The following is a 16,120-nucleotide window of genomic DNA, read 5'->3' as shown; positions in this document are numbered from 1 at the left end:
TATTGTATCAGAAGCATCATGTTTTGTGATTCCTTTGGATAAAAGTGTCTGCTAAATGAATAATGTAAATGTCATTATAATGATCTGCCGGTGTTGGCCAGGAGGAGATGGCAGGCTTCCTGAACACTCCAGCTGCGGTCTAAACTTGACGTAACTCACAGGAGGTATTGCAGAATTTTGTTTGCATTGAATACAGTTTAAATGCCCTTCCTATTAGCTTAATTAAAATTAACATAATGACAGACAAAATAAATTATGATGTGTAAACCATTGTTAGCACACATTTATCAGGTCAGCATTGTGGGTAATGTTTTGATGTAGGTCTAATGAGGTCTGATGCAGTTTGTGGTGAGCAACTGCACAAGCTGACTGCAGGTGCTCCCACAAGGTCTTAAGGTCATGTACAGTATTTCTAACCAGCATGCATTGTGTTCAAACCAGTGTGCAATGCATCATGTTGAGCTAGATCTGCGCAGAACTGCATAAAAAATGAGCCTATTCTGTCAATCCCAGCATGCACAGCGCTGTAAGCAGCTACCTGAAAATGAACGCACCAAATATGTTGTGATGTGAAAGCTCAAAATTAATTGCATGTTGCATTGCATTTTTTAGATGCATGCCAAATTTCTTAAAATTGCATTCGGGGCGCTGCAACGACATGTCGACATTTCAATAGCCTGACACCTGATCACAGCTTCTGGAAGTGGGCATTTACATCTGTGTGCAGACTGCAGAGTACATACTTTACTACACACACACACACACACACACACACACACACACACACTAGCCTGGGTGAACCCAGACTAACCTGTTTGCAAATTTGAATTTGCTCTGCAGTTGGTCTGGAAAGGAGCCCATGTTTTACTTTTATTTACTTTAGAATTCAGTAAACAACTGCATTTAAAAATAAATATATGTTTGCTGTACTTCTGAAAGGATTTTGTAAGACTTTAATGCACAAATTTAAGTTTAATTTCACTTAGTTACACCAGTGCATGGAAGCAGTAAAATGGCTAGTTTGGGAACAGGCGTCAATGTTAAATAAACAACACTAAAATAATCACAGTATGGTCTCAAAGAGCAATCAATTGGGCCACCTACGGTTGAGACTCCCGACAAGAAAAGTATTGCTTCCCATACCGGGAGTCGAACCCGGGCCGCCTGGGTGAAAACCAGGAATCCTAACCGCTAGACCATATGGGACACAGCACAATATGTGAAAGTAAGACTATAAGAATGTTTGGATGTCAAAAAGATACTCCACATTCAGACAATCAATCTGTTGAACATATGATGTATCATTCTACAGCATCATTTATCACTATGACGGTAGTAGAAAAAAGTATTTTTGCTGCACATGAAGACTGAAGAGTCTCTCTTGTGTGATGACTTCAAAACCATAGACAGTAAAACGCGAAGCCATTGCATAGTGACGTCATGTTTAAGCGACAGCAATTCTCGAGCTCCATGGCGAAAAGGGGTGACTTCAGTTTCATTCTTCTAAATGTTTGAGTAATTTTTGCAAATAAGACTGTTTTAGTACAGAGGACCAAGACAATATAAAATGTAAGTAACATTACTGATGTTAAACAACGATTGTATACCACCACGACTCTGCTCACAGTAGCTACTGTTAGGCTAGCCTAATTGTTGAACACTGGTTGTTAGTTTATTTACATCACACCTTCTTTACCAGTTTGTTTAAACGCACCGTTTTGAAATATTTAACCGTCGCCTGTTTTGTATGAATTAATGCATGTTTTATCCTTGTACGTGGTGGCAATCGCAAACCTTAGGGCTGACTATTGGAAGTCTCAGCCCAAGAAATTTTGTCAATACTGCAAGTGTTGGATAGCAGACAACAAACCGGTGAGTGTTTCTTCCGTCAGAGATAACGATAGAGTAGCCTACGTCTTGCCATTGATTCTAAACATGAATATTCTATACATTATCTTCTACAGAGTGTTGAATTTCACGAAAGGGGGAAGAATCACAAGCAAAATGTGGCTGCAAAAATCGAAGAGGTGAAGTAATATTTCCTTCGTAGGCTGTTCTGTTCCTCATCCTGCACTCAATACTAATGTACTTGTCCAGAAGTTGGTAGCAACTCATAAAAATATATTTAGCTTGATGTTGCTTATAAATACCAACAGATGGTGCTGTATTCTGGAAAAAAAACATTGAGGTCTCAGATAAGGGAAAAAAGTAAACTCAATTTGACGTGCCATCTGCTCTGAGTTTGGCGGAGATAAGAGTTGGCATGATACGCAGACAACTTTATTGGTGCATGACGCCCTATACCCACCCTCCACCCTTGCCCTGTCCTGTTGCAGATTAAAAAGAAGAGCATTGACCAGGCGAAGAAGGAGGATCGCATGTCAAAGGAGTTTGCAGCCATGGAGGAGGCAGCTCTAAAAGCATACGAGGAGGACATGAAAAGACTTCAGACAGAATCAGGTAATATAAAAACTGTTCTCAATGTATGAAACAATTGGAATGTAAAATTCATACAAATATACCTTATTATTATAATGCATAATAGCTTTCTTAGCTCCACAGTCCTGGATTAGGCCATATTTTTGTTATAAAGGCTATTTTGTGTGTATTGTGTGTTGTTTTTTAGCCCTAGATCACAGGACATCAGTAAAAAAGGCAAACGAGAAACATTACAACAGAAATGGCTAAAACCTGTTCTGAAATTTCATATGATGATATAATCATGATATGCAAATAGCAGTTTCAGTGAAGTGGTCTTTTGGCTTTTGATGATACAGGTGCTACTGAAGTGGAGCCTCAGAGTAAAGTGGAGCCTCAGAGTAAAGCAGTCATGGAGCCTCAGAGTAAAACTCGACGACCTCAACAACAAAGCAAGAAGCAGAGGAGGCCAAGTCCAGAGGCCAGCAGCAACAGTGAAGCCGACGCTTGGGTTGAAGGCCTGACTGATGACGGACGTATCTATTACTACAACACAGTCACAGGAGGTGAGGGTCTGTTACTACAACACAGGCACAGGAGGTGAGGGTCTGTTACTACAACACAGGCACAGGAGGTGAGGGTCTGTTAATATAACAGGCATAGGAGGTGAGGGTCTATTACTACAACACAGTCACAGGAGGGTCTATTACTACAACACAGGCACAGGAGGTGAGGGTCTATTACTACAACACAGTCACAGGAGGTTAGGGTCTGTTACTACAACACAGGCACAGGAGGTGAGGGTCTGTTACTACAACACAGGCACAGGAGGTGAGGGTCTATTACTATAACAGGCACAGGAGGTGAGGGTCTATTACTACAACACAGTCACAGGAGGTGAGGGTCTGTTACTACAACACAGTCACAGGAGGTGAGGGTCTGTTACTACAACACAGTCACAGGAGGTGAGGGTCACTTGTTTATGGATTTAGCAGACATTTTTGTTCAAAGCGTCTTACAGTATATAAACACTATATTGTTAAAATGATAGTTGTGGGGGGGGGGGGGGGGGCTACACTAAACATAATAACAACAACAACAACAATTATCAACAATGAAAATAATGAGTTCATATTAACAAATGACTCTTAACATTAATTTGAACACTTCTCTCTCACACTCTGAAAGATTCTACACCCTCTTTGACAACTGTCCAACATTTCTACAAGCACCAGATAAACCAGAGGAAGGCTATTGGGAGGGAAAGTCATACTTCACCCATAAACATGTTGTTTTTGAAAGGCTCAAACTTTTCAACCACAGATCAATGGTTATGTATGTGTGCCTGCAGATTCGCAATGGGATAAGCCAGAAGGATTCCAAGGTCAGAGTGAGGCTTCATCCCAAGCTGGACAACAGAATGAGGTTGGTATGAGCACACAAATATCATATGATGTGATACGAGCACACGCATATGAATGTATTCAGTTTTATTGTAATCAGTAGGGCTGCAACAATTAATCGATTCAATTATTAGTTGTCAATTTTTTAATTATTTGCCAACTATTTTGGTAGTTGATTAATCAAGAAAATGAGAAAATCGAGATTATGAAAATGATTGTTAGTAACAGCCCTAGTTATCAGTCAACCAAGTAGCCACAGGGCCACTAGCCACAGGTCTGTGAAAATCTGTTTTTCTTTGGATTCATCTTGTTTTCTCACTATGCAGTCGGGCTCCCCGTGGATGGAGGCACTGAGTCCAGATGGATTCACTTACTACTACAACACAGAAACCGGTGGTGAGTTAGGGACCATGACCTTCAGTGGCATAAAGATCTGTGTAAAGCTGAAAGTACTGTACTTAGGGCAGCACAACTGAAGAGACCAGTGAAACACAACATAAAGATTGACCGTGTGTCAGAATCAGAATGGTTTTGAATGACCGCAGTGGTCCAACATGTGCTTGTTCCTCTGTGTTCTTCGCCTCGCTACCCAGAGTCAAGCTGGGAAAAACCTGCAGATTTCCCCTCAGAAGGGAACGCAGCAGCCGAGGTGGAGGACCAGGATGAGCCGTCTGCCCCTAAGCCAGAGCCCCTGTCTGAGGACGAGAACAGTTCCAACGGAGAGAAGACCTCTGGGGATGCTGACGAGCCCAAACAGCCCAGAGTCCCCAAAATCAGTTTCAGGGTGAGATGCATGTCAGACACAGGATATTGATTGATACCTTATTAATCCTTTACAGGAAATTGCTTTGTCACAGCAGCTATGCATCATCAGAGCAACACACACACACTGAGTCCAACACACACTGGCCTACATCCATGTATGTGTGGTCATAGTCTCGAAATGACAGCATGTACAGTGTTTTTGTTTTTCATCTAAATTGTGTGTTAGTAAATGTGAGAACTCCTCACATTGTTGAGCTGATCACGATAAACACACCCTTCTCCCCAGAAAAGAAAAGAGGAGAAGTCTGAGGCCTCTGACGAGGAGGAAGACGAAGCTGAAGGAGGCGCTGGTGCCAAAGGAGAGGAGAAGGAAGGTGCGGGAGGCTCTACCGAACGTGACCCTGCAAAAGAAGAGAAGGAAACGCCCGCCAAGAAACCCCGGATCAATCCCTACGGACTATGGGAGAGGATCCAACAAGAGGAGGACCCATAGTGAGTACAACACACACAACAATATACAGCACACAACACAACAATACACAACAACTAGTGATGGGAAATCCACAACTTTTACTTTATCATAAAATGCTGTGCACCATGGGCCATGTCAGTGTTGTCTGCTTGCAGCATTTGTTTTGATGCAGTTGTACTTGTGATCAAGTGGATATGTCACGTTAGGGGTCACGGAGGACAGTATGTTGGTGCTTTAGTGTACATATATACTGTTTGGAAGGGGCGTTAACCACCACTTGTTACATTAACCACCTTCCCCTCTCCGACAGTGAGAATGTGGATCTGCAGTTGCCCCAGGTGGACACAGGGGGCGCTGCACCACCCCCCACAGAGCTGCCTCCTGAGCCAAAGCCCAAATTCAGGGAGCGCACCATCACCTCCCTGGGGGACGAGGGGAGTGCGGGGGCCACCTTCCGCAAGAGGAAGACAGACAATGGCAAGTCCAGAAGCCTCCGCCAGCGGGGGAAGGACGACTAGGAATCTCCGCTGGCCATTTTTATACGGGACATGTGGAGGACGCTCAGGAAATCAGCAGGCTGACATTTATTTTTGCTCTCTTGGCACACCCTGGAGTCTCGCATGTTTATGTGTGAGTTGTGTAGTGTCATCTCAAACGTCTTTGCAAAATTGTAGTTGCTTATGTGTGGATGAGCTCAAGCAGCTTTTCCAGGAGGAGTTGCCACATCCAGGGTTGAAAGCTCTGTTCACAGAGAAACAAAGAGCTAATAAGTACACATTCTTTATAAGGAGTGTTTTTGTCCTTTCACATCTTTAATTCCTCTACACATTTGATTATGGAGATTTTTATTTGTATTTTTTTTTATTTGTTGTTGGTTGGCATCAACCCCCCCCCCACCCCCCTCTGTTATAGATTCATTAGTGTGTCATGTATTTATGCGAAGGTATTTTTCTATGATTGGCTTGAAAAGTGACATTAGTCTGTTTAGTTCATGTTGTCAAAGTAAAATCTCCCTTTGTGGATAAGGCTGTCCCAATTTAATAGCCCTTGGTCTGTTTACAGACTCTTCTCCATCCTAAATACTAATTTGATTGGGGAGGCTACATAGTTTAATGCAGTTCAGTACTCAACATGTCTGAGAGGAGAATAGAGGACCCAGTCAGGACTAATTGGGTAACTGGCCCACTCATTTGGGCAGCTGTCTCATATCAACTGTGTGTCAAAGAGATACTGTTGCCATTACAGGTTGCCAGGTTTGCCAACAGCATGTTGGTGTGAGATAGGGCTCTGAGCCTGCCTCAGTGTGTGCGCCCATTTGTGTTTTCAGATACATTCAGCCACACCCACAGCAGCTGCCATTACATTTTATTCATTTCATTTTATAGCTTACTATAACGTTATCTCTGCATAGTCAAAAGTCATTTCCAACCGGTTACATTTGAAAGGCAGACTTTCCTGATCTGTGAAAAACGTCCTGGTCATGCCATCAGCTGTCTAAAGTAGGTCTCTCAGGTAAAGGGACAACTGGAGACTGTATGATCTCCCGGCTGTATAGTAGTAACCTCCCCTTTACCTGTCCGGTAACTTCATACGAGTCTGTCACTGTTAACAGTTGAAGCTGCCCACCAGGTCTGATCCTGGGTCAGTCTCCCTCCTCGGCAGCTGATCCTGGGTTAGTCTCCCTCCTTGGTAGCTGGTCGCTCTGCACCCTTTGTGCGGTCGCTCTCCACCAGCTCCAGCAAGGCTTTGAGGTCACTGTGCTCCAGCAGTGCCGAGATCAGCTCCTCCAGCTGCTCTCCACCCCTCATGAACTCCTGCACCACAGAAGCTGGTCAACAGCACATACTGACAAGCAAGCAAGCAAGCAAGCAAGCACAAGTCTTAAAGGTGCAGTCAGTGATCGGCAAGCACATATCTTAAAAAGGTGCAGTCTGTGATCATACGCGATTCATAACAATCAAGTCCATAAAATTTTTTGTTCACATTTATTAATCATCTCCTCACAACCTGCCCATTCTGTGAGTACACTGTCTCTGTAGGCAGCCCAGGCTCCGAACACTGGAAACAAATAAAGTGGGGGCAGCCTGTCCTCCAAACAAAAACAAAAACAAAACCCTGCGTGGAGTTTCTCTGGGAATACTGAAGGTAGGGGTGGGCTACTTCTCTGCTGTGATTCGTTTGGACAAAAGCGTCTACTAATAAATTTAAATATAAACATATACACAAACAAACGCGACTTCCTGCACAATTACTGACTGCACCTTTAACAATAGAGGGCTGGAGAGGTTTCAGATTGGCCACATAAGAGGATATCAACTCCAGATTATCTTTCACATCAAAGAGGCGATTAAGTGATAAATCTTTTATAGTTAAGACTTCCATACGCATTTAATACCAAACATTCATAGTCTGTATTGATTTCTAAAGAGGTCATCTGAGATGTAGTTTGAATGCACTAAGAAGAGGATGAAAGGTAAGTACCGGTAAGCCTGTCTCACCTTGATGTCCCGAGTCATGTAGCCAATGCGGTGGTCTGTCACTCGGTCCTGACTGAAGTTGTAACTGCGAATCCTCTCAGCCTGGGCCCGAGTGCCCACCTACAGGAGAAAAAAGGATGGATGTGGTCACTCAGCGCTGTTTTCTTTTTGTGTTAGTGTGCGTTGTGCAGTGGTCGCTGGTACCTGTTGCTTGTGCACTGTGTCTTTTTGTATGTGTGTGTGTGATAGTGTGCGTTGTGCTGTGGTCGCTGGTACCTGTTGTGTGTGAGTGTGTTGTGCAGTGGTCGCTAGTACCTGTTGCTTGCGCGCTGTGTCTCTCTGTTCTGTTTGTTTTCCCATGATGCTTTGGTACAGACGGGCCTTGAGTACCCGCATGGCTGTGTCTTTGTTTTGGATCTGGGAACGGGACTGTTGACACTCAGCCACTGTGCCTGAGGATGCAGAAACATAGCATACAAAGAGAGGGTTTGGATCTGGGAACGGGACTGTTGACACTCAGCCACTGTGCCTGAGGATGCAGCATACAAAGAGAGGGTTTGTCATTCTCCTGTAACAGAAAATCTTTAGTGACCAAAGTCCTTGTGAAGAAAATTGTAGCAACCATCACAAATGTGCTTTCTGTCTCGTACAGTATCTCTCGGATATTTGAGTCAGTGAGGTCATCAGTACATTTTATTCATTATTTAAAGCTAGTGTACATGTGTACATCTAAATGATGGCAGGATGACACTGACTTAAAATAAAACAAGGAATGATGAAATGTTCCTACCTGTGGGCAAGTGGACAATTCGGACAGCACTGTCTGTCGTGTTTACACTTTGACCCCCAGGCCCTTTTGATCTGAAAGTGTCGATTCTCAAATCTTTCGGGTCAATCTGAATCTCCACCTAAAGAATGTAGTTGGTACCACAGCAGAGCTAACACAACTTCAAACAAATCAAATACATTTTTATACAATACAACACTACAGAAACATCTCAAACTAAATCATCTTTGATAGGAGAATCTCAACTAGGAATATTACCACTCACTTCTACATTTTTTACAAACCCCCACCACCACGTACTTCAAAAGTTCAAGAGTGCCTTTGTATTTCACACCTTTTCATTGAAATAACCTAAAAGTGCTTAGACATGTAGGTACATGTTAATGTAGACTACTGCAGCTTGAAATGGATGATATTGAATGGAATATTTATGTGGGTGTGATGGCCTGTGTCTACAGGTGTCGGGAAGCCTCAGGAGCTAATGAGCAGCAGGTGTCCACATTTAAAGGGCTGCTTCCTCTCACCTTGAGAGGGTCATTCTTGCTTTGCAACACAGCATTCAGACACATTGCAAACATACATCCATGCACTACTGACAACTTATATGATGCCATCTCACACTCTTTGTTTGCTTGTTTGTTATTTGGTTAATTTGATTTGGTTATTACATCCACATTTTAGTTCAAATCCAACCTCTCGACTCCCTCAAAGGGTAACTCCTCATCAGAAACCCCTTTTGCAACATATCCAATTTTGTACGCAGCTCTAGAGGGGCAGCCGTGGGCTACTGCTTAGCGCTTCGGACTTGTAACCGGAGGGTTGCCGGTTCGATCCCCGACCAGTAGGCATGGCTGAAGTGCCCTTGGGCAAGGCACCTAACCCCTCACTGCTCCCCGAGCGCTGCTGTTGTTGCAGTCAGCTCACTGTGCCAGGATTAGTGTGTGCTTCACCTCACTGTGTGCTGAGTGTGTTTTACTAATTCACGGATTGGGATAAATGAGATCAAATTTCCCTCATGGGATCAAAAGAGTATATATACTTATACATAGTTGCAGTAATTCTCCACTGGCGTGAATATGTTAGCTGAAAAGTGTAGTAAAAGTATGAAGTGTAGCTACCTCGTTGGGCTGAGGCAGCACGATGACCATCATGGTTCCCGTGTGGATGCGCTGCATGCGCGAGGACAGCCCCACCTCAGGGATCCTCTGCACCCGGTGGGTGCCCCCCTCGAACTTCAGCCATCTGTAAACGGCCTCACCAGACACTCTCACTGCCGCATGGTGCAGTCCACCTACGAGAGGAACCACAACCCTGTGACAAGGACTACACAAGGAACCACAACCCTGTGACAGGGACTACACAAGGAACCACAACCCTGTGACAGGGACTACACAAGGAACCACAACCCTGTGACAGGGACTACATGAGGAACCACAACCCTGTGACAAGGACTACATGAGGAACCACAACCCTGTGACAGGGACTACATGAGGAACCACAACCCTGTGACAGGGACTACATGAGGAACCACAACCCTGTGACAGGGACTACACAAGGAACCACAACACGGCGACAGGGACAGAATGCAAGTTCAGATGCACAGTAACTTATACAGATGCACAAGACCTGAGAGAAATTGCCCTGCAGCAAGATGTTTGGAAGAAACCTTGTTCACATAACTGTAGGCCTATTTGTGTATTCAAAGCAAGGGAAAAAACAAAGGACGTTATAAGGGCCCGTCCCAATACCTCCCCTACCCCTAGATTTTTGCCCTAACCCTCGTTTTTGCGCGTGCACGTGTAGGGCTAGGGTGTCCCAGGGGAGCAAGGGGAAGTGCTATTTTCCCCTTAAAACGAAGTGGGAGATGAAATTACCCTGGATACCGTGCGAGCTCAGCGAGCCGGCCAAATTGTTCATATATTTTCGCAAATAAGCATATTAAAATTTCGGAATATGTTGGAATATGTTAGCTGGATGCACATCTGATGGACTGTTGAGTTTTGAACACTAATGTTAGAAAATATCTCACGAAGCTATCTGACGATGTTCATGACATCTGCTGAGTGCTTTGAGAGAGTCTGCCCATCAAATAACGTTATATATCTGATCTGGGTAGTTTCGTCAATATTTAAGGTGGGTGTTCTGGCGTTCACATGAACACGAATATCTTTGTTGATTAACTAGACGTAGATAAACCAGCACAGCCCACACAACAACGACCGCTGGAATGGGCATGTTCCTGAATGAAAATAGTAGAAGGCTACTACCTGTAGACACGTCGGCGCTGCGCGTGACGTAGGTGAGCACGTTCGCTACGCTAATTTGCATTTAGTGGTGTCCCAATTCATAGGGAAAGATCTTCAACTCCACTTCCCTTGTCGAGGGGGCTTTAATGTTGAGGGCAATCAAAACCAAGTGGAAGTTTTAAGGGGGGAGAAATGGGACGGGCCCTAAGTCTAAGTACTTTACTCACAGAAGGTCCACAAGCACCTTGTCGTTGTGTGTGTGTGTGTGTGTAAAATGTATGAGAGATGTGAGTTTTACCATAGTCTGCAGGAGTGTAATTAAGGAGGTCAAAGTGCCAGTTTTTGTAGCTGGCAAAACCTTCATACATGTCGAAGATCTCACGGGTAAACTGCTGGCAAATGTCACCTGGTGATAGCAACAGGCTGACATAATTATGAAAGAAAAGCCCACAAATGTATAATACATAAAAATGTATTATTGTCAGAGAGTGTGTTCAGTTAAATAGCCTTTCAGTTCAGTTACCTCCAGTAGTCCTGCCAGATGCTACTTCCAATATGACATTGCTGTCGTCATGCTCATCTAGTGGAACCAGAGCCTGGATCAACTGGATAAATTCAAACAAATATGCAAATCAATTAGAAGCTATTAAATTAGGTGATAACTAAACTACATTAGAGTTGGATAGTAGGCTATAGAAAAACTCTTACTTCTTTATTTAAGTCTTGGAGTGTTCTGGTGAGTTCAGCTTGTTCTTTTCTAAGCAGCTCAACCATTTGCTCGTCTTGGGTAGGGTCCGCTATAGTACCTTTCAAAATTGAGAACAGAACAGGTCAAGACGACGATCACTATATAGACAGCGCCACCTTGTGGTGATTTTTATCCTCGCCATAAACACAAGCCTATGATGCGAACTTCTGGGTATTCAGATTAATATTTTACATGAGATTATCAGGCGTACTTTGAAGAAAGGACTCCACTTCTTGAAGATCTTTTGCAGCGTCTTCGGTGCATGTGAATGCGTTTACCACAGGCAACAGTTCCACTCGTCTTTGGTGACAGTGTCGCCTGTCAGAATCACTTAGATTCGCGTTTTGTAACGTGCCAGTGACAACTTTGTATTCATTCCTAAGCCTGAGTATGTACTTCTGTACAGCTTCATCCTTAAGCAAATGTACTGTCATTTTATGATTCTTCCGATATGGCTGGAGTCTGTGGTTTTGTGAACGGGAGATCAGCTGATTACCCAGGATTCCAGTCAATTTGACAGCGATGCCGTGGTGGCTTCGCGGTACACACGATTTCCAGAATATGGTCCATCTTAATGTCATCAGGAGTATAGGGCCTATGTAAATTCTAACAACAAATTCCTTGAGACATTATAGTAACAGGACCTCTTGGGGTTTGTCTACAACTTAGGCCTACTGAAGGTCATGATAAATGCCCCTCGACGACAACCTAATGTTAAGGACTGGTGTAGGCTCGGCTACGCGTAAAACACAAAGGCAACTTTTGCTTTCTAAGTCCATCCAGATTTTTATAAATTGCACGGGCTGTCATCTGCTTGGAGCTTTCTGAAAATCTCAACACTACAAATCACGATTTTACTTGCAGTCTAGTAGCCGAATGTTTCCACCATGCTGCAGTGTGATGAAAGCTGTTCTGCCATTTTCAGGAAGAGAAAGAGACGCCGGTTTAGAATTGTGGGATATGTAGTTCTTTGTAGCTCACTTATGACATTACTGGTTGGAATGCATTGAGAACTTTGACAGTTTCATATAGGTTAGAGCCATAGAAAGAGATAGCTAGTTTCACCCAAATTAAATAGAATACTTAGGCTACAACGTTTTGGATGCAAAACAATTTTCTCAAGCTCAACACAGACAAAACTGAAATTCTGCTGATTGGCCCTAAAAGCATCCTCACCAAATCTCCCCATCTTAAACCTCTGTGTTTAACCTAAAAAGTCTCCGTGTGGACAGGCCCTTACTCTCAACATTGATGGCTCACCTGTCCACTCTACCCCTGTTGTTAAAAACCTTGGCATTCAGCTTGACTCCACCCTTAGCTTTGATCCTCATATCAAATCACTCACTAGACTGCCTTTTTTCACCTCCGTAACATTGCCCGCCTCCGACCCTTCCTCTCTGTTAGTGATGCACAGACTTTGGTTCACTCTTTCATTATGTCCCGACTAGATTACTGCAACTCACTTTTCCTTGGTCTCCCCACTAAATCACAACAACATCACCCCCATTCTCCATCAACTCCATTGGCTACCAATTCCGTCCCGGATCAAATACAAAGTACTACTACTCACCTTCAAAGCCCTCCACAACCTTCCTCCCCCCTACATCCGCGACCTCCTGACCTCTTACACTCCTTCCCGCTCACTCAGAACCTCTGACCAAAACCTCTTGGCTATCCCGTGCTCCAGACTCTCATCAGCTGGATTAGACCCTCTTGGCTATTCCCCGCACCAGACTCTCCACCCTGGGTGGCAGGTCCTTCAGTGCCTTGGCCCACAAACTCTGGAACTCCCTCCCCCAACCTCTTCGTTCCTGTCCTTCTCTTCCTTTCTTCAAAGCACATCTCAAAACCTTTCTGTTTAATGATCACTTCTCCTCCACACCCAACACATAGGTCCATACAGATAACTTTGACCATATGCTGATATTTTTCATATCAATGGCAGGCAGGTGAGGAGGACCTCCCCAAAACTCAGAAACTATGTGACAGTCTAAGGAGAAGAGGGAACAGGAAGTGAGCTTGGCTAAGAGAAGCTTCCTTCCATTATTTGTGGAAATAGGTTTAAGCATATTAACTGACTGAGTGATTTGGAGGATGAAATGTTGTGAGATACAGAGAGTGGGCATTTTATGTGCTTGAGGCTTGTGAAAGCAGAATTTAAAAATGTTTTTCCAACAGTCTTTTCCCAGTTGTTTTCATACCGTAAAAGCCAGAATCCAGAATTGTACAGTTAATGCTAAAGATACTGTACAAACTGTCATGCACAGTGACGTCGTTAGGCCTTTTTTTTTTTGGGGGGGGGGGGCTGAAGCCACCCTAGGATGATCAAAAGCCCCCCTAAAAATATATTATATAATATTCATCCGAATTCACATTCCTTATTCTCTGTTGAATTGCTCACAGAGTACTTATCTCACATAAATCAAACAGATGTCACAAGAAAAAGTGGAACCGGAGCTTTCCACGTGCATACGCAAAACCTTTTCACATGAAAGTCTCACGTGCGCACGCAAAAAAACCTTTTCACATGAAACTTTCATGTGCGCACATGAAAGTTTCATGTGCACATGAAACTAAACTTTGGATTAGGGGCTCCGTAAGGCTAAGCCGTTCCCGAGTTTTGAAATAGCAGCAAATCTCTACATGGTATCCAAGTTTCCGCCGACATTCTAATGTTATAGCCCAAAATAATTAATTTGGTTTCCATATCAAAGAATCAAAAGTTGATCATAGCATGCACAGATCAACTGTGCTTTTGAATAGATATTTCTACCAGTATGCTTCAGGTGACATGAATGTAACAATCATGAGACACAAAGTATTTTTCCTTGACATAACGTATGATCACATCATATTTTCGCAGATATGGGCCACTGTCTTGAAAACGATATAGCATTACAATGACCAAAGAGCTTAATAGTACAATTACACTGAACATTGAATATTGTTTGATGATTGACACCCCCCCCCATCTTTCAATCCTAGTGATGTCCCTGGTCATGCATCTCAACTTTGACTGAATATATATTGGGCCTCCCAGGCACTGACTCAAGCACCGTTGATCTCCAAATGGAGAATGAAGAGCAAGCGGAAAATGAGGAGCAGGGAGAAGCCCCAGACATGCACTTGCCTGACCAAGCAGAAGCTTACTGGAACAGCTCGGCTCTAAATGAGTCAAACACAATTACAAGAGTACAGCAAAAAGATTTTTCCCGAATAGGTTCCTGAGTAGTATGAGGAGTTTTCTGAGAGTTTTGTGTGTAGTTTTCTGAGATATATTAAAATAATAATAGGAGGCCCAGGACTGTGCTTATTATTCCTGTTCGATTGTGGGATGTTGTAACTGTTACAGATTGGCTTGGCATCAGTGTGAAGGAGTAGACAGAGCCTTTAGCACCTGTATCCACAAATGGAAATTTCAGGTTTCTGGCAAACAGCAAACTTGTGACATATTTTCACATACAAATTAGGTTTCTGGCAAACAGTTGTGGTTAACTTTTGGCAATGTTGCAGCAAATTTGCAGTAATGTAATATGCAAATTAGGGTTGTCACCAGAAGTTCACTGGAAGTTTGCCATTATTGGCTAAATGTGGTGGCAAATCAATAGCGACCACATTTGCCACTAGTGGCAAACTTCTCATTGTTGCCAGAAGTTTGCCAGTGTTGGAAAGTTCTGGCAACAATGAGAAGTTTGCCACTAGTGGCAAATGTGGTCGCCAGTGACCACAGTGCCAGAACTTTGCATTAAGTTAATAACGGCCAACATTGGCAAACTTCTGGCAATATTTTCTAGTGAACTCATTTGTTTCCCACAAATCACCCACAAGTTTGCTGCATATCTGCCGCAAACATTTCATTTTTGTAAGGGCTCTCAAGGTGGAACAGGTGGGATTTAAAAAACACAAAATAACATATTTTTTGTAGGATGGCTGAAGTGTTTGTTCTCGTGAGTAACCAAGCAGCACATAAGCAGTAGGTGTTTTCACTACCTGACTTGTGTCATGAATTGTGATCAATCAAATAATTGATTTCATTCAGTCAAAGCTGCTTAAGACAGGATGATGCAGGTACACTAATCAACATAGTAAAAAGTTAATGTCATTATTGCTAATTAAATTTTTCATACGTCAATAAAAAATAATTTGCCAAATCCTTTAATGCACAGGTCAATAATAAAAAAAAATCTAGGTGTGAGTGTGTGTGTGTGTGTGTGTGTGTGTGTGAACCAAAATAGTTATCTATATAATTTCACATTTAGCAACTACTTGATATTCTTCGATTAATGGTTCCATCGTGCGCATCTTATGTATTTGGGAGATAGAACGGTGTGATGAACACTTTGCCAGAACATTGCATGCGTAGATGATTGCTGTCTCAGTGATTGCTGTGTCATTTGTCGCCTCTGTCCTTAACGTTAGCGTCTTAAAATTTCGCTTGTCTCACAACTGCAAGTGCAGTCAGTGTTGGATATCAAGTGCTGTACTGCCTAATAGCTTATAAAAATGCAACTTTGACAACTTTATTGTCCAGTCAGCTGCTCATTTTAAACCGGTGTTTTCGTATGAGGATTTTTTTTTTCAAGAAGTAGCCTATACAGTTTAACTGGTTCAAATTACTGTGATGATCGAGTGACTGCAGCAGACAACCATGGACTCAACTGGCTTAGTATCAATCAATCAGTTGATGTAAACTAAGTCTTAAGTAGCCTATATCTGCAGGAAGACTAGGCTACCATGAGAGGGATGGGCGTTATTTTGAAAGCAGTGAGGCGATCATCGGAGAGCACAATGAGAGAGACATTGG

The 16,120-nt window shown here is 43.1% G+C and overlaps 2 protein-coding genes and 1 non-coding gene across 3 annotated transcripts; 1 reads left to right on the top strand and 2 right to left on the bottom strand.

Moving 5' to 3' along the window:
- Positions 1-1,134: 1,134 nt before the first annotated feature.
- On the bottom strand, positions 1,135-1,206 carry trnae-uuc (transfer RNA glutamic acid (anticodon UUC)). Its single transcript has one exon. It is a non-coding gene; the product is annotated as a tRNA-Glu (tRNA).
- A 234-nt stretch (positions 1,207-1,440) lies between these two features.
- Positions 1,441-6,083, top strand: wbp4 (WW domain binding protein 4). Its single transcript, XM_076303010.1, has 10 exons — positions 1,441-1,569; positions 1,800-1,872; positions 1,965-2,027; positions 2,337-2,460; positions 2,778-2,984; positions 3,770-3,843; positions 4,148-4,217; positions 4,415-4,605; positions 4,873-5,078; positions 5,369-6,083. Coding segments are annotated over exons 1-10 (1,218 nt in total). The 5' UTR covers positions 1,441-1,567; the 3' UTR covers positions 5,577-6,083.
- A 325-nt stretch (positions 6,084-6,408) lies between these two features.
- Positions 6,409-12,233, bottom strand: mtrf1 (mitochondrial translational release factor 1). The gene is made up of 9 exons (XM_076303008.1): positions 11,528-12,233; positions 11,277-11,374; positions 11,092-11,173; positions 10,867-10,974; positions 9,441-9,613; positions 8,326-8,443; positions 7,851-7,987; positions 7,557-7,655; positions 6,409-6,872 (listed from the first exon to the last, which is right to left on the bottom strand). The coding sequence occupies exons 1-9, from the start codon at positions 11,895-11,897 to the stop codon at positions 6,732-6,734; spliced, it is 1,326 nt and encodes a 441-aa protein (XP_076159123.1). The 5' UTR covers positions 11,898-12,233; the 3' UTR covers positions 6,409-6,731.
- Between the last annotated feature and the right edge of the window lie 3,887 nt (positions 12,234-16,120).

Source organism: Alosa pseudoharengus, unplaced genomic scaffold (genome assembly GCF_046254945.1).
Source record: "Alosa pseudoharengus isolate Yale_2024_CS ecotype anadromous, Long Island Sound unplaced genomic scaffold, YU_APseudo_1.1 YU_APseudo_1.1_scf_24, whole genome shotgun sequence".
NCBI lineage: Eukaryota > Metazoa > Chordata > Actinopteri > Clupeiformes > Clupeidae > Alosa > Alosa pseudoharengus.
This window is presented reverse-complemented; position numbering and strand designations above follow the sequence as displayed.